The sequence below is a fragment of the Drosophila serrata genome, unplaced genomic scaffold, assembly GCF_035046125.1.
Source record: "Drosophila serrata isolate PLE 108 unplaced genomic scaffold, ASM3504612v1 contig_241, whole genome shotgun sequence".
In the NCBI taxonomy this organism is placed as follows: Eukaryota; Metazoa; Arthropoda; class Insecta; order Diptera; family Drosophilidae; genus Drosophila; species Drosophila serrata.
In genome coordinates this window covers 3,521,073-3,540,963 of record NW_028257139.1, presented here as the reverse complement: position 1 = coordinate 3,540,963, position 19,891 = coordinate 3,521,073, and the positions used below count along the sequence as shown (strand labels likewise).

Genomic DNA, 19,891 nt, shown 5'->3' with positions numbered 1-19,891 from the left:
ACTCGACATTCATTATGCCTCCCCCATTGGGTTGGTTGGCTGGCCTACATGGCGTATGATTAATCCCGTTTCATTATATTATCGCTTATGCCACATCCTTGTTCCTCCGCCTCCTCCTTTCTCAGCTTCGTCCTTTGTCCGGGCATGAAAAATGGCTTGCCCCTTTGTTTTGCCAGCATTTAGTTATAGACTCAAGTCTCACTTTTACTTACGCATAATTTATTACACATTTGTTCGAGCCATTAACCCTCCTACTTGACCATTAAAACAACTCAATTAACAGTTGACATAATATGCTTTAGTTTCTTTCGGTTTTCGTTTTTCGTTTTAATTTTCTTTTTTTTTTCAGTTTATCCTCCTTTTATTTTCAGGTTTTTCTCACACATTTTAAAATTCTTACACTTTTAAAAGATTTCTGTTTCAGTTTCTCTTCGTTAAATCGTATGTCTGTGTGGCTCATATTTAATTGAAGGTTACTTTCAGATGTTATGTTTTCTTCTTTTTTTTTTTGCTTTGATAACATTGTTGATTCTGGAGGGAGGGGGGGAGGGGTTTGGGGGGTTTTGTGTTAAATAAACCATGTTTCTTTAATGTATATATATATATAGCATTTCATTATATAATAATTTTATAAATACACATTTACATATATAATATTTATTTCAGTTTTATGCGGTCTTTTAGTTTTCCTTTTCATGTTTTTGCTTAGACTTTAAGTATCTTAAGAACTTGCCTGATGAAAGTGGAAATGTTGACAGAATTTGATTGAGCAGAGTTATGGGGAAAACACCTTAAATATTTCAATATTTCACTTGACACAAAGGAATATTATCGGTTGACAAACATTTTGCAATAAATATCGAATATAAAGCGCCTCATCAAACACAATGTGAATCCTATTTTGAATTCCATTTTTTATTCGCTCCTGTAGCCTTTAGAATTTAATCAGAATTTATTCGCAAAATTTCGCAAATTTCGTATGAATAGATATTGAATGTTTATATTGTTGATATATTTTACATGGTAGTTGGGGGAAAAAAGCTTATGAAAAACATGTTTGGGGGTTGGATTTGCTTTGATTTAACCTCTGAATACTCATGCTTGGTTTCAATAGTTCTTTTTTGTTTTCTGTCTGTTATCATTGTTAAGTTTTATTTTATTTATTTGCTTACTGCTTAGCTTGATTAATGAAACTTTTTCCCTTTTACTTTAATTTTTATTCAATACCTTTTTCTGTTTGCTTTATTTTTTTGTGTAACATTTGGATTTTATTGGTTTTTCTTTCTTTTATATATATTCGGTTAGCTTTACGTGCTCTATGGCAAAGTTTGGTGTGATGACAGAAATTAGCCAGACAAAAAAGGTTTGAGTTTGCAACCAAGAGAGGAAATGGAAAATGGTAAATATAAATGGTAAATCGTGGAAATTCGAATGGAAAATTGTACTTGAAAACATTAGAATAATTGTGGAAAATTCAACATTTTAGTTAGATGTAAAATACCCTTATTCTGTTGGGTATTTCTTAATGTATCTCTTTATCGTTTCGTTTAACACTTGACTAATTTTTTGCTCGCATTGAGTAACAACAAATAAATGTATGAAATGTGCAACAATTTTCCGTCCTCGCCGATTGTATCCTAAATTCAAACCGTCATTCCTCTGCACGTTGGGTAGTAATACTTATGTTTATTCAATTTGTACATTACACAAGAACGAAACGAAACAACTTATTCGAGGGTTGCTCTTTTCAAATACTTTATGACTTAATTTCTAACCATTCAGATGCAGCCAAAAGAAAAATTCTCCCCCCGACGGGTTCCGCTCTTCGTGCCTCCCCACTCCTATTTTGCCTTAACTTGTAGCTAAGTTTTCCTTTGCTTTAGTTTTTCCTTTATATTTTACACAGTGTTTTTTTTCTATCCTTTTTTTCTGTTTTCTGCTTTAGCCTGTACTTGAAGTTGAATGTTTTTTTAGTTTGCGTTTTGCTAATTGCCTTTCGGTTGAATATTTATCTGTCTATTAGGATTTCGCAAAATGCAAATGAGAATTTTCCCTTTGCCTTTGGTGGAGGGGGGGAGGGGAAAACAGTCACAAAGTGGCAGTCGAGAAGCGTTTCCTGTTTTTGGTATTAGCTGGAAAATATATATTACTGTATTTTTGTTTTTCTTTCGTTTTTTTAGCCTACTTTAAAGGGTAGTTTTTTGGTTAAGTTTTTTTCAGCTATAAAATAGTATCGAAGGTCGGAAAGAGTCGATTGAAAAAGCGCCTCTAGGTATGCTATGCAGCCTATTTACACAATTTCCAATTCTAGGGAAACACGGGGGAACCAAGGACTTAGATAGCTTCATTGTATGATACAAAGTCGTACATAAAAAAGGCGACAACTTGGCTTGATCTTGACATTATCTCTAGCATAGTTTATATTTCATATTCATTATGTTTTTTTTTTCGTTTTTTTTTGTGCTAAATATTACGTATACGTCGCAGATTCATAGAAAAACGCAGTAGCCAGTAAAGTTATGTTTTTTATGTATACGCTTGATAGTTATTATAGTTACAGCTTACGGTTGAGTTAAGAGTGGCCTCGAGGGCGGGGCAGCCAGGATTGGGTGAGTTCACCTGATGTCCGTCTCGTAGAGTTGTCTAGACGTAGCCGCCTCCGTTCTTGATTGTAGTTTCAGTTGCTGCCGGCACAGGCAAAAGTCCTGATTCTGCTCCTGCTCCTGCTCCTGCTTCTGCTCCTGCTCCTGCTCCTCCTTCGTCCACTTGCCTAATATCCTTGGCCAGGGCCAACGGCCACACCATCGCCAGTGCTGGCATCTCAAAAGGCTAGCGAGGATGTATTGTAGAGCATGTCCTGACGACGCTTCTTCTCCCCCAGCTCCTCGCGGAGCCTCTCCACTCCTCCGCTTGGCTGGAGAGAGCGGGGGCGTGGCCAGAGCGGCGCCCAGGAGCGCAGCGATCCACCGGCAAGCGCCCAGCTGAAGAAGCACACACACAGGTACACAAACAGACAGCGAGTGGGCGAGGGGTGAGGATGCGCTAGTGCCGCGTGCTGCATTGCTGCTGGGAACTCCCCTGGAAACGGAATGGGAAACACCTGTTTAATTTACATCTTTATTGCTGTCCTTATACTCAGACATTTGGGGGCAACTGAAAAGTCATTAAATAGTGTTTTGAGAGCGTGGTGAAAAATGGCAATGGGGTGTCACTGGGGTGTGCTGAACTTGGGGGGAAGTCCCACCAAAAATTGGCAAGGACTCGAAAATAAAATCGATAAAAGTGTACTTATAAGAGAGCAGCAAATATCAGCTTGGTTTTCCATAGCATATATATTATATTTAATATAATATTATATATTTTTTACCCTTAATTTAAAAGCAGATTAAAATTGCCTCTGATTTTAAATCAAAATATTCATAAAAACATTTAACAGTCAATATAATGTCCCAACAAATTCATAATTTTTATTCCCCCTGCCTGTATCAAGTGTCCTTGCCGAGTTCACTTAAAATAAGGGGAGAATAAGGGAAAACTGTCTCGCTCCCCCTATATCCCATGTCCTTAATGCCGCATAATCCCCTCTTCGGACACTAACCGGATTACCAGCTCCACACAATAGAGGGGAGGGGAGCCGGTGGTGATAACCAAAGAGCTGTCAAACAATAAAACTGCACAGATAAACAGAAAGCTGAAAACAATACAAAGATTGTCGCCAAAGTCAAAACAACAGGCCAAAACAAAACAAACAGCTAAACAAAACTAACAAAAAGAATCCTTCGCTCTGCGGCTCGGAATAAAGGCAACAAAATACAGACAGAAACACAATGAAACCGTCGACTGTTTACAACTTACTGGAAGTGATACAAAAATACAGGTGCAAGAGCTGTGAATGCACCTGCAAACAGAAAGTGAAAATCACCCACCGTTGCGAGGAAAAGATTTATACAAAAAGTTGTTTTAAACAAGGCTTTACTTGGGTCAAAAGTCGCATTGTGAAATGGTGCAGGAAACTTGCAAATATCACAAATTTCAGAACTAAAGATTATTTTTAAACCCTTGTTGGGTATTCAGAAGCTTGATACTCCGCAAATAACTTATTTCCGACCCTATAAACAATATATTCTTGATCAACATCAACTGGCGAGTCGATCTAGCCATGTTTGCAAGAAAAACAAATGTTACGATTTTTTCAAAATTTTATAAGGGGTTACATCAATTGTCAAAAAATGGCAAACATTTAAATTTTTACAAATTTTAAATCCAGTATGAAGACTTATAAGTCTTTTAAAACCAAAATATGATAGCTTTCCGAATTTGAATAAATTCTTTTTTGTCTTAGTTATGAGTTTTTAAATCTTTGATTTGTTGAACAAAATTATCATACACAAATATCGATAAGTATTGATTGAAAAACGAATATTTTATGATTAGTTATTATCGATTTTTGATTCCATTCTATAGTTAATTTGCAAACTGCAAGGGTTTAAAATCATAGGTTATCGGAAGTTAATATTCCTTCCTTGTTTAAAATTTATTCTTTTATTTATTCCTACTTTTAATATGAATAAAAATATAAATATTTTCTAAAACTAAGCATAGTATTTCCAGTTCTTTCCTAAATTTAGTTTTGCAATCCGTGTTTTAAATTAATCCGTAAAATCTTTGTAAACTAACTCTTTAAAAACTTTTTAAACTCTTCCAACTTCCATTATTGCCTGGTAAAATCTTATTGCCATAAATATTTTCTTTCATTAAAATCAACAAAGTGAACTTCCGGAAAAAATTCAAAAGTTATGGCAGCTTCCACGCTTCGGAATGGAATTTTTTATTTCCATTAACAATAACTTAATACATTTTGATTCTAAAAAAGTCAACAAAGCAATTTCAACGAACTGCAGTTGCAGGACTCAACTTGCACTTGAAGTCCTTCCTCGAGTCTTAAGTCTAAAAGTCTGACAGCGAACTCAAGCGAAAATTGCAAACCTCTGAACCCGATGAAGTCGATGTTGATGTTGCTGGGGATTTGCCGAACAACAAGAAAACAATTACCTACATATATATTTATATATTTATATAGTACAGCTGTATATGTGCAGGTAACAATACAAAATAAAAGCAAAGTAATGCCAAAAGTAAACAGAAGAAAAGGAAAGTGAGGGGGATAAACTTTCGACTGCAACACAACAAAGGCAGGATTGGTAGAAACAACGGCGTTGACGGGCATATAATCATAATAATAATAATAACAAACAAAGTAAAAGCAAATGCAAAAAAGAAAAACAACAAAATGTAACGGCAATGGGACAATGGTGAAAGTAGCAGAACAACAGACAAAACATAATAATAATCAGAAACAAGTGTGCCAAAGCAGTTAACGGAAACAACGCGCATTGCATGCACAATATGCTGACAGGGATGAGTGCCCCTCCTCATGAACACCCCCCAAAAAGCCTGATTTATGCACAGAGAAAAATTCGAATTAATTTCCTATTAAATTTAACAAATAATTAAATAGTTCAACCACTTGGAATTCGGGCTCTAAAATATCTAACAAGCTTTGTTTTTGATAAAGTTTTACCTATAATTTTTAATGGCTTTAAATCACTTACCGAAGTTTAGCAAAAAAAGACTGTATGCTATAGAACATGTCTCAATTTATATATTAATTTTTAAAACATTAAAAATATTTGTTCACTTTTACCGAATAATTTATCACAATATATATTTAACTTTAGCCTCACAAACTTCAATCCCTTTCTCTGATTATGTTAAAGTGTTCCAAGTTTCTTAAGATTTTTTCTTAGCTTTCCCATGAATAATTACCAACATTTTTCTCTCGGTGCATGCATAATTGTGTATGTGTGTATGTGTTCTTTTGCGAAAAGACAACGCCGTGTGACATTATCTAGCAGACACCGTTGCTGCGACAACGACGACAACTTGACATTAGTGAAAGTCGCAAAGGAAGTGGCGTGCAGCAACTGCTGCTGGTTTGCCTTTTCCCACTTTTCCTGCTGCTGCGAGTAAGTTTTCCTATCCACTCAGCGGCGGTAGGGGGGAAGGCGTAACATAAACATAATTTTCATGTGGCACGCGTGCCAGATACACAAAAGGGGGCAAAGGAGGCCAAGACCCCAAAAAAGTCGGTTGAATTTTAATACTCTTCTTTTAGCTATTTTGAGATGAAATATAATAATAATTAAGAGTTTTTCAAGAAACTTAAGTTGTATTTTATTTCTCTTGATAACTAAATTCATAGGAATATTAGTATACTTAGTAGTATTGATAGATCTCATAGATCCTAATAGATCCTAAATATTAAGAACTAAAATAACTAGATTAGATTAAACTATGTAATCTCAATTTTCAATGTTTATTCTTGAATCTATAGATCTTTATTAGGTTATATTTCATAGCTTATATAAAATATAACTTAATAATATGTAACAAACCCCTTTCCTAAGCTAACTAGCTCCTTAAAAGTTAGTATATTTCCCTGCAATTCAGATTTTTACCCCCTGGCCAGACTCACTCGGCAAAATGTTGATGGCTGCCGGAGTGGTTGGCAGATGGGGATAAATGGATGGAGGGGCTCTGTGGTTAATGATTATACGGTTGGATGGGGAAAAAGCTGTGGGAGGGAGGGAAAACCAACGACTACTAACTGTCTCTCCATTCTCTATGATTTTCACGTGGCACTTTTAGCAGTTTTCACTTAGCTGAACTCGAACTTTCGCCTGGAATCGGGTACATGGAAATAGACACTTTTCCCCCTCCTCGTATAATCAATATTTGCTCATTGGTTTCCGAATCGATTCACCTGAACTCTTACTTTCCTGTTTTGTTGATGTTTCGATGTAGTTTCGTACGTAATTTTGCTTCAGTTTTGTCGTAGTTTCTCTAGGTTTAAACAACACTTTGTTGGACATTTATTTGTCACCTCTTGCTCGGTCTCCACCCTTTCGATTATCTGTGACAGTACTTAGCACCCCGCTGTGTGTTGTTCTCTATTTTGTAGTTGCCCTGGGTCTTTCCATGCTTCTGTGTCACTTCTTGGGCTGCACCCGGAGGAGCTTTAGCTTTAGCTGCAATTTCTATGGCTGCCTTTGGACAGATTTTAAGCCAATTGATACGCTGACTCAGGAGGCCTGGTGGCAAGTATTAGCTGCTCCAAAGGGGATTTGAGATTGGGATTTGGGATCTTCCACGTTTTGCTACAGGCAATTCTTCAGCGATTTTTCTGCATTTAACTTTCAGTTCTTACAAATTAAAGCGGTATTTACTTAGTATCCTTAGACACTCCTTGAGCTACAGTAATCTTTTAATTCTCTTGAATTTATTCTATAGCTACTTGGGAAGTCCTTGAAATAAACTTCAAATTTGATAATAAGATGACCTTATTTATTTATTATTTACAAGAGAAAAGTAATTTTACTTGCACTTTCGATTTAAAGATTTAATTGTAATTGCAGCTACATTAAATTCTGTACACAACCCAATCAGATTTGTTATATTTTTCTTCTGCATTATTATAGAATTTCCTTTTTGATTTATTTATTTTTTTTTTGGTGGCTGTAGAGGGAGTAATCTCCTTTTTTATCAATACCTCTTTAACCCATTATATGTATGTTGTTTCCCTTTTGTTGCCATCGCATTTATCCATTAGCATTCCCCATTGTTTTATTCACATTTTTGTGCAGTTTCCATTTTTGAATTTCCCTCTCAATTTTTTCAACCATTTTCCCCGACATTGTTTTCTTTTTTTTTCAATGTCCTGTGGCGGCGGATGATTTTGTCTGATATGTATTTGTGTTGTCGTTGATTTTACTTACCATTGAGCACATGTACGGTAACGCTTTTGGGCTTTGCATTTGATGGATTACATTGATAATGCCCCGAATCCGAGGGACGCGCCGATTTAATTAGAAGGAATGATGTGGTCGTATCGCCTTTATTGGTAACCACCGACACGCCGCCGCGCGGCGAATCATAGTTGATAATCTGCGGATGAGATGGAAACTTCCGAAAGTCATAAAGTATTTTTCTTACAAATTGGCCCGGCTAAAGGCGGATGGTCATAACATTTTCTAAGCCATAAACCAGAGGCCAGATTACGCATACGCACTGTTGCACACTTGGCAAATTAAAATCTCTAAGGGAAAGCCGTCGAAAATATGCTAAGTAAGGGAAGAGCAAGATTGCAAATAAAAACCAAGGCAAAACAATAAAATTAAATCTGTCGAGGGCACAGGAAAACAGGAGGAAAGATCTCATTCCTCCCTGCTAATGGCAATATATTTTTTCCCCCACCGTTTCTATAGAAAACCCATAACAATGGCTGGCGACCATCAACCCTTGTGGCATTGTTGCTGCCGCTACTTCGCCGGTACAATAAGCCATCCGTGAAGTGTGAGGAAAACACCTAAAGTGGAAACTAAAACGTGGCTCAGACCAAACAAAACCGAAATCCATTTAAAGCTCAAACCCAAGAACCCTTTTTTTCCCCCAAGCCTCAGGCTCCAAGCCAACTTCCTTCCTTAAATGGCATTTCCCTATAAGAAAAAATAAAGAAAGAAAGACGAAATACGAAAGAGGGAAAGTTTTTGGCCCGGCAAAGCTAATTTAAAAGTTACTAAATTGAACACTAAAGGGTACACCCAGACTCTGGCGGGATGGAAGCGATAATAATGCCCCAAAGTAATTGCGTGTCCTGGCAAATGGCATTGGCTTGGCTTTATGGTCGCAGGACTCAGACTTACAGCATTATTATGATTCCAAAAGATATAGGCCGGCGGCTCCGGTGAGTTGAGTATGACACAGGTGAGATTTATAGTTGAACCGCTTTCTATATACAAATCGGGGGCACCGATAATTTCCGTTGAAGGTTCTGCAAATGAAAGAAAAGAAACAAAAACCCAATTTAACGAGTGTAATTAAAACAATTTTACTTCGAATTCAGTTGGAATAAAATAACAATTAGCCAAGAGAGAGGATTCGCGCCCTAGGGGCATGGAAATTTCAAAAGAAAATCCAAGCAAGGGGGAGAAATGATTTCCATCCTTTTGAAACGCAGAAGCAATTGAAATAACGCCGAAAATGAGATGGAAATATTTTGCATTTACACTTCGTTCTACAGTTACTTAATTCAATGATAATTTAATGTGGGAAAACTTTCGGATGAAGGGGAAATCTTATCATTTACATTTTCAGTTGAATTTAAAAGTTACTTAAGGGGTATTACTTACCAACGACATTAAGGTGAATGTAGTGACTCATATGAGGTGTGGTCGACACCTGGCACTCGTAGATCCCAGAGTCGCGATGTTGCGGATACTTGATCTGCAGCATCCAGTCTTCGGTTTGCGGCTGATGTATGGCCCTAAAGCGCTGATCCGAGGTGTATGTGTACCGGCCAACAGTCAGCAAATGAATGTCCCGGTGCCGTACCCAGGACACTTGAAGCAACATCTAAAATAATTCAAGGAGAATGGGGGAGGAGATTCTTCAGATTTCAGATTTCATTTGTTTGGCAAACAGTTTAAAAAGTCAATTTCATACGCAGCTGCTCGAGACCCCCACACACAGACATGTGTAAAATGCAAATTTATTTTGAAATATTTTATATATATGATTTTTTTTGCACATTTTCTGTTCATGTTTCGCTGTGTGTTTTTGCTTGAGGGTGAATCCTTTGCAGGGACAATCGCAGGGGTGAAATGCGAAGAGTCCTTTTCGCCAGACAACCTGGCACCGACAAATTGAATGTAACACACACTCACGGCAACATACTCACATGTGTGTGTAAAAAGAAAACAAAATTAAAATTAAAATTTACTTAAACTCACAAATAATATATGATTAAAATCAGTATTTTATGACCTAACAAACCTATGTTTAGTAATTACTTTACTTGTACGCACAAAGTCTCTGCCAAAATAATAATATATTATTTGTATTTCATGGCTTAGTTAAGTTCTGAATTAATTATGTCATAAAGGAAGAATAATCTATATATTTCCCTATCCTAAACATTAATTTTTCTTTCGGTGTGCTCGTGTGACCACGCCTGAAACGCCTTCAGAAACCACCTGCTGTTTAATGCTCAAGTTTTCCCCCTGTCCAGGAGGCGCAACATTTTTAAGTGACGCTGATTTAGGGGTTGCCTCCGGCAGGTGGAGTGGGTTTTTCTCGCTAAAAGGTAAAAGTGGGCGGGGACATACACACACCTGGCTGTGTGTTGCGTGTCATACGTCAGCTGCTTGCTGAATATTTTCAATTTCAATGACAACAGCTTAGCAACATCCTGCCTAACGATGAGCGACGACGCCCAGGACGAGGACGAGGACGACTTTTGGCAAAGTTAATGGCCAAGAAACTCGACAGAGGAAGGAAGGAAGCTTGGGGGCGATGATAGAATGTTGGTCCCTGGACCAGGTGTTAGTTGCCAGACACAAAGGTAAACTTTGGCAGATGCTTAAGCAAAGTTGCATGTAATTAACACCAAAAGTCCTCAAGCACAAATGCCGAAGGAGTGAGTGAGTGAATTTAGTAGGAGGTAACTTTTCCTTCTCCCCCGAAAACCGCACAAATTTTCCAGAGACTTCGCCTCCCGTAGATTTTTATATGCGCATTAAGCTTGTTTACAGTATCGTAAAATTTTTTAGCATATCAATATTTTCTTTCATTTTCCCTGCTGCTGCTCTGCGAAAAAGCGAACATCAAAATCTGAAAAATTCTTTTACAGCTCAATTTGTGCAGACGAGTCAAGGTACATAAATTTGTTGGCACCTTATTTCTTTTGCAGGGTTTTTGAGGTGAAAATTACTGCCAAAATATGGATAATTAAGGGGGGAATTTGGATAAGAATTCAAGCATATGAAAAGTATTTTTAAATCGCATTAATCAGCTTTTTAAAGTGATTTAAAATGAAACTTCAAATCAATATAAATACTAATGATTCTTTTGTTTAAAATAAGGAAAATATATTAAGAAATGTTTATTCAAGCATTGATATGAATAAAAACCATACTTATGAAACATAAAGCATATCCTTAAAAATACTCAAGTATGATAAACATTCAAGGGAATATCACATCCTTTAAATAAAACCAATAACCCCTGTAGTTATGTCCTTGCTATGCTAGTAAAAAAGGAAAGGAGAAACCAACATAAAATACCTTTTGAAAGCATAAATAAAGCACTATCTTCTTTGGCGGACCATCCATCCACATGGCCATTAAATGGTTTTCTTTATTTCCATAGAATTATGAGAAAAATGGCGATGGGTCTGTGTGTGTGTGTGTGTTGGTGTGCTGGCATTAAAACATAAAGCTTTCCCCGAGCAAAGCGCAAATGAAAAACGTCATTAATAATGCAGAGACCATCAACATCCGTTCGCTGTTTATCATTATAGACGGTGTGAAGCAAAGAGCACACGTATATGTGCATGTACACGAGCATAAAACAGAAGGATTTCTCTTTTTTTATCTTTTTTATATATTTTTTTTCCTCCTTGGCATCGCAGGAGCTTAGCGCTCGGCCCAGATGCTGCCAAATCTCAGCAGGAATGATGTATTACCTTTAGTCCTTAGGATGGGGTGGGGAAGAAACTGAAGCGCGGAAGTGGGTGGTATTTTGGGAGGGTGAACTTGTGGCTACGCTTGTGGCATGCCACAGAGAACTGAAAGCTAATTAGATTTTAAGCTGCCACACGAAGGTAATGAATATATTTTACAGGTTGCCTAATGCTTCTCGGGTTTTCTTCTTGGTTTTTTTTCTCATTTTTTTTTTCAAGGCATCTGATGAGCCAGAAATGGATACTTTCTAAAGCTGTATCGCTAAATAGAATTTTATTTTTATTCAACGATATAAATTAGCTTTGAAAATTAAATAAAAGGTGTCTAAAAAATAAGGATTACATCAGCTTAAGCTCATAATTTAATGTTTGCTAAAGGAAAAGGATGCTTTTTAATCAACAATTGATTATATTGTATCTTTTATTTATAAATACGTTTCTCTTTAACCAACTGAATTATTGTTAAAAATTAAAACACATTCCAGCTTCTCAATTTAGTTAAGAAATCCCATTTAAAATGTATTCCCCATAAACCCATTTCCATCCTTTCCGCATAAAATTTCACACTAAACAAACTTTTCAGGAAATTTAAAGAGTTTTCTTATTAATTAACTTATGCTTTAGGAAACATATAGACCCAAAGATCGATGAAGTTATCCCACTTAGCACTTTTAATGAAGTTATCCTGGGAAAGAAGAGTTTTACCCCCTACATTGTCGTGGTGCGAAAAACTTCAACATTGTCCTATGGCAAAGGTGAAAAGCCTTCAGCCACCGCCCCAAATTGAGGTTGCCTCCCCACCCACCCATTCTCTAAAATTTAATAATCACGCAAATTAGTTTTCGAAACCGCAACTCAAACAAGCCCCAAAAACCTGGGCTAATCACAGCCTGCCAGAAAGTTGGCTTTGAAAATGGGAGCAGCGGGAAACCCCCCGTTTCCCTTTCTCCATTTCCCGTTTTTGAGCCAAAATGCCGGGACATGTAACATATTATTATCGGAAAAACGGGCAGGGACCTTCTCCGGTCGGTGGCGACGCCGCCGGAAGTGACGGAAGCCGAATGACTACGGGCCCCTAACTAAACTGGATTCCTGCCGAGCGAGCGAGAAAAGCTAGAATACAGAAAAAACAAAACGAAAGGCGTTTTTTGGGTCCTTTTTCCCTCATTTGAATAGTTTTTCTTCCCCTCCCCCTCCCGGGTTGCCCAGGTGGATGAAGGCCTTACGGCCGGAAGTGGAAATGGAAGCAGTGGTTCTGGAGATTGTGTTTGTGAAATGTTTGCGGCACTTCCTTCCGCTCACGACGAAAAGTTGAATAAAGTAAAATCTGTTTCCTGTTTGGGTATAATTAATCATTTTGTTCTTTGGCAAGCGGAACAATTAGCCAGCCGGTCCATGTGGGTGCAGTCAACGTGCTAATTAGGCCTTCCAAAAAAAAAAAGAAATAGGGAAATTGGGGAAACAGTGGTACAGGACGAACTGAACCACAGGACACAAATCGCATTTTGATTTGGCAACGACAAAGTAATTACACGATAATTGCATGCAAAAATTGTCAAACGATTGCAGGATAATTTTGTAATGTTTTAGAGGAATAGGTTTGCCGGATTTTCTTTAAGAAGAAAATGAAATATCCATGATGTTTTCGTTAATTTGCTTGTCTACCAAATTAATGATGTTATACAGATTCTTAAAATACTAAAATCCCTTTTAAATTAATTTGCTTTTGCAACAAAAAACCCACCTTTATTGACCATCTTTTATTGGCAATAAAATGAAATGCAGATGAAAGCTGTTATGTATATTTTACTCACCGTTTTGTTGCCCAGATTCTTGACGCGACAGTTCAAATAGGCCGTCTTGCCCAGCAGGGCGGTGACGTTCTTGGAGAAGGCCTGGTCGAAGTAGGGACCCGCATTGCGGGCCTCCTCCAGCAGATCGATGCTATTCCGATTGATGCCGGATGCCATCTGTGACGGGAACGTGTTGCTGCTGCTGCCAAAGCTGCTGGCCTTGTGCAGGCTGCTGCTGGGAATGCCAACGATTGTTGTCGAGCTGCCGCTGGAGGAGCTCCTGCTGGCATCGGTCGTCATTGAATTGGTTTCGGAGGCGGATAGGGACGAGGACGAGGATGAGGATGAGGCTGATCCGATGACTGACTGGTGGCCATTTTTGTTATTTCCGGTGGCATTGTTGCTACTTCCGCTTCCGGAGACACCAGTGGGACCACCAGCTGCCTGCTCAGCAGATCCTCCGCCAGCCTCAGTATTTGGTATAGCATTGTTACTGCTACTCATATCCTTTGATTTGTACGAGTCACGCTGGGCGGCATAAACTGAAAGTAGTGGAGGGAAAAGAATGGAGTGGGCTTAGAAAAAATATTTCACAAATATATCTTAAAGAAAAATAAAACTAACTTCAGAAAGACAAAGTTTATATACCCTTCATTTTGTATTGAATTATGGAATCGAATCGGAAATCAATGATAACTAAACTTCAAATATTCGCATTCTTTGGATCGATATTTATCGATATTTTTATATGAATCTTTTATCGTCATAATGCATTAATTCGAAATCGGAAAACTTTTCTGTGTTAGTATTTATTGGGCTTATAAAACTGCATATTTAATTTTAAATTTAAAAAAAATTCATGTGTTTGTCAATTTTTGAGAATTTTAACGATGTCACCCCTTACCTATTTTTTTAATTTGCAAAATTTTTTAAAATTTTTTTTTAACCCGATGTGGCTAGATGTATTCGGCTGTTGATACTGATCAAAAATATATATCGTTTATAGGGTCGGAAATAATTTTTTCACAGCGTTACCAGCTTTTCATCAAATTTATAATACCCTGAAAATGTATAATAATTCCCTGTTAATACCTTAGAAGAAGGTCTATTAGCTTATGGCTCATTTAAATATACTTTTAAGATCTCAATATATCTAAGTAGATAAAACTGGATAAATAATTTGCATGGCTAAAACATTGGCTATCACGTGCGAAGTTACTTCAAAATTAAAGCCGCCTAATCAGCAAACATCAGCAAAACGTTCATTGACAACAATTCCGAAAAGCAAACAACAAATTTTGCTGATAACAACAAAATTGCCCATATCATAAAGATTAAAAACAAATCAAAGAAGCTAAGTTAAACTAATTACAAACACCGACAGCTAAGGTTCAATTAATTTCACAAGTATTGGTAATAAAAGAAATACAACTTTGAATGCATTTAGTAATAAATAATTTTAAATATTAATATATTGTAATAATAAAAACTTGTAGATTGACTAATTTGCAACTTGCTGATAAAATATAATAATGAAGAAAACATCGGACTTGGCTAGTCTGGGGCATGGCGATAAGGTTGGCAAAAAAAAATAGTTGGCCCAAACTCAGTCAGTCCAATGTACAGCGAACTCTGTAATCACGGTTGGCGGACATGACTCTTAAAATAACTCGACCAGAATAACCCAACAAAACTCAGGCGATGCGGACAGAGATAGACTTTTAGCCATTTTCTATATAGTTTTAGATGTTTTACGAATATTTTCTAGAAAAACTAAGGAAAACCTAGGGAAATATCAGGTATAATTTAAAGTTTAAAGTATAAAGTTAATTTCAGATTCCATGATAAATATATTAATTATTATTGATATAGCTAACGTCACTTAACTTGTGTTATAATATATATTTATTTAATATCTTTTCTTAATTATAATAACCAACTCGACATCTCTGACATTGAATAATATAGGTTCTCTTCAATTTTTTTTATAATTTCATCTTTAATCTTAAACATATAAGATGGAAGTCTATATCTTTATAAATTTGCTCTCCTTCAACATTTCCTAATTAATATTTATAGAAGAATATTAATAAAACTAGCCACATTTTAGCAATTTTAAGCTAGAATATTTCACTTAATCAACACTGAAAAGAGCGAACCATTGAGTTCGTCAGATAAGATTAAGCGATTCCCGGTTATTGGGTTCTGAAGCTTTCTATAAAAGCCGCAATGCTCGAGGCTGGGAAAGTCATTAAAGCTTATTGCAGAATCGGCTATCGACATGGACTTGGCAATGGGAAAGAATTCTTGGCGGCTTCTTCTTCTGGGCCTTATCCTGGGGCTACTGCCTGGCATGAGTCAGCAGGTGCGTGTAGAGATTAGGGGGTTTCCAGGCACCAGATTCCAGGTTGCCGGTTCGCGATAAGCGAAGTTAATCGAACAATAATTGTTTGTTTATTAGTCTGATTAGCTTAACCACGTTCTCCGGCTTTCCAGGCGGCGTTGGTTGAAGCGGATTACTATACGGCCGGAGTGGTGGAATTTCTCCCAACCAGTTTGACGGAGAACGTGAAGGCCTATGTGGAGATCATTCTCTCTGAGAATGCTAGTGCCACGGACATTATTGTCTTTCCGGAGAGCACTCTGAATGGCTCTGGATCCATGACATTTGTGCCCAATCCTGAGGATGAAATTTCACCCTGTCTGAATGATCCCAATGCCACCCACTATGAAGAATTCCTGGTCACCATATCCTGTGCAGCACGCAATGCCAGCAAGTATGTGGTGATCAATCTCACTGAGAAACAAAAGTGCGAGGATGTGCCAGAGGATACAAGACCCTGTGCCTCCAATGGCTTGAATACCTACAACACCAATGTGGCCTTTGATCGCCAAGGTGTTGTGGTGTCCAGGTATCGGAAGGTTCACCTGTACGGTGAGAACAAGAACAGCACTCACTTGCCAGAGTTGAGCACCTTCGAGACGGATTTCGGGGTCACTTTTGGCCACTTTATCTGCTTCGATATACTCTTCTATACGCCGGCCCATCAGCTCATTGAGGAGCAGGGAATCACGGACTTTATCTACCCGGCCATGTGGTTCTCCCAGCTGCCCTTCCTCACAGGTGAGACAGACAGACACACACTCGGGGCTATCAACCTGCTACGGCGGGTTCGTTGACACATGGCCCTTATCTTGGCCGATCGATTACTAATTGATGGCTCTCGCCACCTCTCGAGATGGAGTGCCCTGAACCGATTATGCACTGGGAAAAATACTTGGGTCTCGAGTGGCTGTAATCAGAAATCACTAATCCTCCTCTTCTCTCCCCACCAGCTGTTCAAGTCCAAGAAGGCTGGGCTTACACGAACGATGTTAACCTATTGGCAGCCGGAGCTAGTCGTCCTTTGGTAGGCAATAGTGGCTCTGGTATCTATCATGGACGCAGCGGTGTCCTCACGAGTGTGATGAATCAGGGTTTGGGAGAGCGTGCCATCTATGTGGCCCAGGTGCCCAAGTACACAAAGAGGAGATCCGTCCAGAAGCGAGCCAAGAGGGAAGCTACGATGACCCCTCGTCGAGTGGCCACCAGTTCGAGTTACTTCATGAAACGCGATTACCTGGAGAATTACGAGACAGAGCTACTTGAGTTCGATGAGGCAGGCACTGGAAATGTCAGTAGGACTCTTTGCCAGGGCAACTTTTGCTGTCATTTTGACTTATCCTGGAGATCCTTGGTGGCAGAGAGCGGTAGTTACTACAGCTATCGTCTGGCAACCTATGATGGCTGGCGTAATGAGCAGCAAGTAGACGCAAATTACATACGGAATTGTGCATTGTTTGCCTGCTCTGGTCCCACCATCGAGGATTGTGGTAAGTTGCTGACCACCGAAGGAGCAGAACAGCAACCCCGCGTAGCCTTTACCCGACTGGCGATCGAGGTTACCTATCCGGAATCGAGGGAATTCCTTCTTACCCCCAACACCCTGCTGAATAATCTGCTTCCCCTGGAACCCAGTCAGTTCGAGTGGTCGCAGAAGGACTCTGCAGACAGGTGACCTACCAGGAGAGCAGTGTCCATGATCTCTCTTTTCATTTGAAATCTTATATCCTTGTACAGTTTCCAGCATGAGGTTTGCTTTGCCTTGCGGGAATCCCTGGAGTTGACCAACTTGCTGACCTTTGCCATTTATGGTAATTACTACGACAACGAGTGCACCTTTGACGTAGGCGATGAGGAGAAGCAACTGTCCTGTGGCTACAGGAGCGGCTCCAGTCCGAGAGCGATCCTTGGGGGATGGCTGTCTATGCCCTTGGCTTTCCTGCTACTTGTTTGGGCCAGAATATGATAGGACATTCGATAGTTATCCATAAGTCAAAGGATCTAAATTCAATCTTGAATTGAATCTATCTTTTGTTTTCACGGTGTTGGGTTCTAATACAAGTCTTCGCTTAATGACTTCATTGTTCTATTGTCCATATTCTTTTTGGAATCTTTATGTTTTACCACTCCTAATGCTCGATATAACCAGTATTTTTTCAAAACAATAAAGCGATCAAGCTAATTTAATTCAGCTTAATAGAGTTCCTCCGAAAGTTTATTTACAAACTCTCAGAGCTCCCGAAAAAGAGCTGCTTATCAACACGACATTCAAATTGAAACGTAACTTTGGTTTGAAGGACTAGGCCGACATCAGTTCCAAGCCTGAAAGCTCCCTGGCCAGAAAAACTCCCACAAAGAAAAGGGCATAGCTCTTGACCAGCATCCTATGGAGAATGGAAAAAGATTTAGATTATATGAAGAGCTGATACCACGTTTGTTTCACTTTTTTTTTAATATTATTCTTTGATGTTAAGTCTCTCAAATGCATGAACGTTATGCACATTGTTATTTAATAGTCATTGAAACTCACCATTGGAACTCATTCCTGTAGATATTGCGAAAGATTTGGAAGGGAAATGAAGACTTCGCCATTTCGATTAGATTTTTTTGAATACACTTTTCAAACGAACTTATTTGAATGAATTTATCAAGAGAGCTACTCGGAATGTTGACTGAAACAAAATGCGTAGCTTACTAGTTTATTTAAATTTAAGTTCATGGGTTGCTTTTTATTTTTTGTTCAATTCCAAATAATCGAAATTCATCATTTACCCTTCTGTGTAAAATTAATATTTCCACGATCAACCCAATAAAGCCATTAATAACGTAAAACAAATACCGCACTTCGAATCTGGTAATTCCCAAAGTTCCACTTAGTTTTTGCAAATGTTTCAAATGCGAAAAAAACTATGCCATAAAGTCCTTCAATCGATGGCCACAACAACTGAAAACTGGGAAACCTTGTAACTCGTTTGGGTTCAACTTTTAACAGCCACCATGCCATGCCACCTTTTGTGGCAACCATTTAGGTAATTAGCGAATTACGCACACACCCAAACAGGAGCACACGTTTTCCCAACTTTTTCCTGTTGTATTTTGTTTACCCTCCATATACATTTTTGTTGTAATTTTTTTTGTGGAAAGGTAACCAAAGTTTTAGCTGGCTTGAAGGTAAATTCAACTTTTTGTTTTGTTCTACCAGAATAAATTTCCGCATTTTTTTTTTTTTTGTTTGTTTGGAATTTTTCGTTTATCAAATTTTCATGTTTTTCCTGGAACAGCCCCACGGCTGTGTGCGTGTGTGTGTGTGTGTGTGGGGGGAAACTGGTTGTTGTCGTAGTTACGAGCAATTTTTATCCAGCATTTATCCATCACTTAGCTACGAGGACGCCACAGCGTCTGGACCAAAAAACTAAGCTCCACTCGCAGCTAAGCGCCGACAAATACACGCAGGACCCACGCATATATATCCCCGACTATATATATATATCTTGGGGGCACTTGATACGCTTATTACGTCGCAGCTAACGTCTTTTTATGACACTCTCCTCTCTGCCAATTTTATGGTTCCAAGCCAGTCATCCCGGCAGGACTGGCTAGCTAGCGACTTTATTAGATTAAACATGTTGTGCACGTCGCCTTCATCGCCCGAAGCCTCAGACGTCGAACAGGCCACCGACTTTGAGCTGTGATGCTGTTTGGAACTAGTGACTTGGTGGTGACTGTGACACATAGTCACTGGTTGGGAAAGTCAATGATTTTTGGTAGGAAAAAAACTTGGTATTAAGCCAAGGATTAACTGAGGTAATGAAGGGAAATAATATACCTTTTTTGACTCCACTTTTAGATAAATATTTAAAAAATGTGACTGGGAAAAAAGTATATAGATCAAGACGATCACATTTGTTAGGAAACCTAAATCTACTTATTTTATATGTATAAGAAAGTATTATCTATAGTAAATCATCATCACTCTCAGACATGTTTTTTATAAAAGTTTGAGGTTTTAATATAACCATATTTATCATAATTATTTATGTTTATTTAACCTTAATAAAGTTAGACCCTTAACAATAAATCTACAAATTTCATAGGTATAAGAAAGTATTTTCCATAATAAATACATCACTCTCAGAT

General features: G+C 38.2%; 2 protein-coding genes across 10 annotated transcripts in view; both read right to left on the bottom strand.

The window, feature by feature from the left end:
* Nucleotides 1–276: 276 nt before the first annotated feature.
* Nucleotides 277–19,891, bottom strand: part of dpr9 (defective proboscis extension response 9) — a 31,987-nt gene continuing 12,372 nt past the window's right edge. The window contains exons 4-9 of one of the 9 annotated variants that reach the window (XR_015271446.1): nt 13,393–13,913; nt 9,249–9,471; nt 8,763–8,890; nt 7,836–8,022; nt 2,566–3,100; nt 277–2,132 (exon numbers count right to left, since the gene is read on the bottom strand). Coding sequence is in view for 5 of the 9 variants with exons in the window: in XM_086831945.1 (XP_086688071.1) it covers nt 2,616–3,100; nt 7,836–8,022; nt 8,763–8,890; nt 9,249–9,471; nt 13,393–13,913; nt 17,348–17,501 (1,698 nt within the window). In the remaining 4 variants the exon portion in view is untranslated. Of the gene's footprint in view, nt 3,101–7,835; nt 8,023–8,762; nt 8,891–9,248; nt 9,472–13,392; nt 13,914–17,347; nt 17,644–19,891 lie in introns of those variants that run through there. The other 8 variants (XR_015271448.1, XR_015271447.1, XR_015271449.1 and 5 more) reach the window with 8 other exon arrangements.
* Nucleotides 17,937–19,824, bottom strand: LOC110188343 (uncharacterized). Its single transcript, XM_020958051.2, has 2 exons — nt 18,285–19,824; nt 17,937–18,138 (listed from the first exon to the last, which is right to left on the bottom strand). Exons 1-2 carry the CDS (start codon nt 18,344–18,346, stop codon nt 18,054–18,056), a joined length of 147 nt encoding a protein of 48 aa, XP_020813710.1. The 5' UTR covers nt 18,347–19,824; the 3' UTR covers nt 17,937–18,053.

Coding starts and splice junctions, on each gene's coding strand:
- LOC110188343 (XM_020958051.2), bottom strand. CDS start 18,346: ATGGCGAAGTCTTCATTTCCCTTCCAAATCTTTCGCAATATCTACAGG. Junction 18,139..18,284: donor TACAGGAATGAGTTCCAATG/GTGAGTTTCAAT, acceptor CATTCTCCATAG/GATGCTGGTCAAGAGCTATG.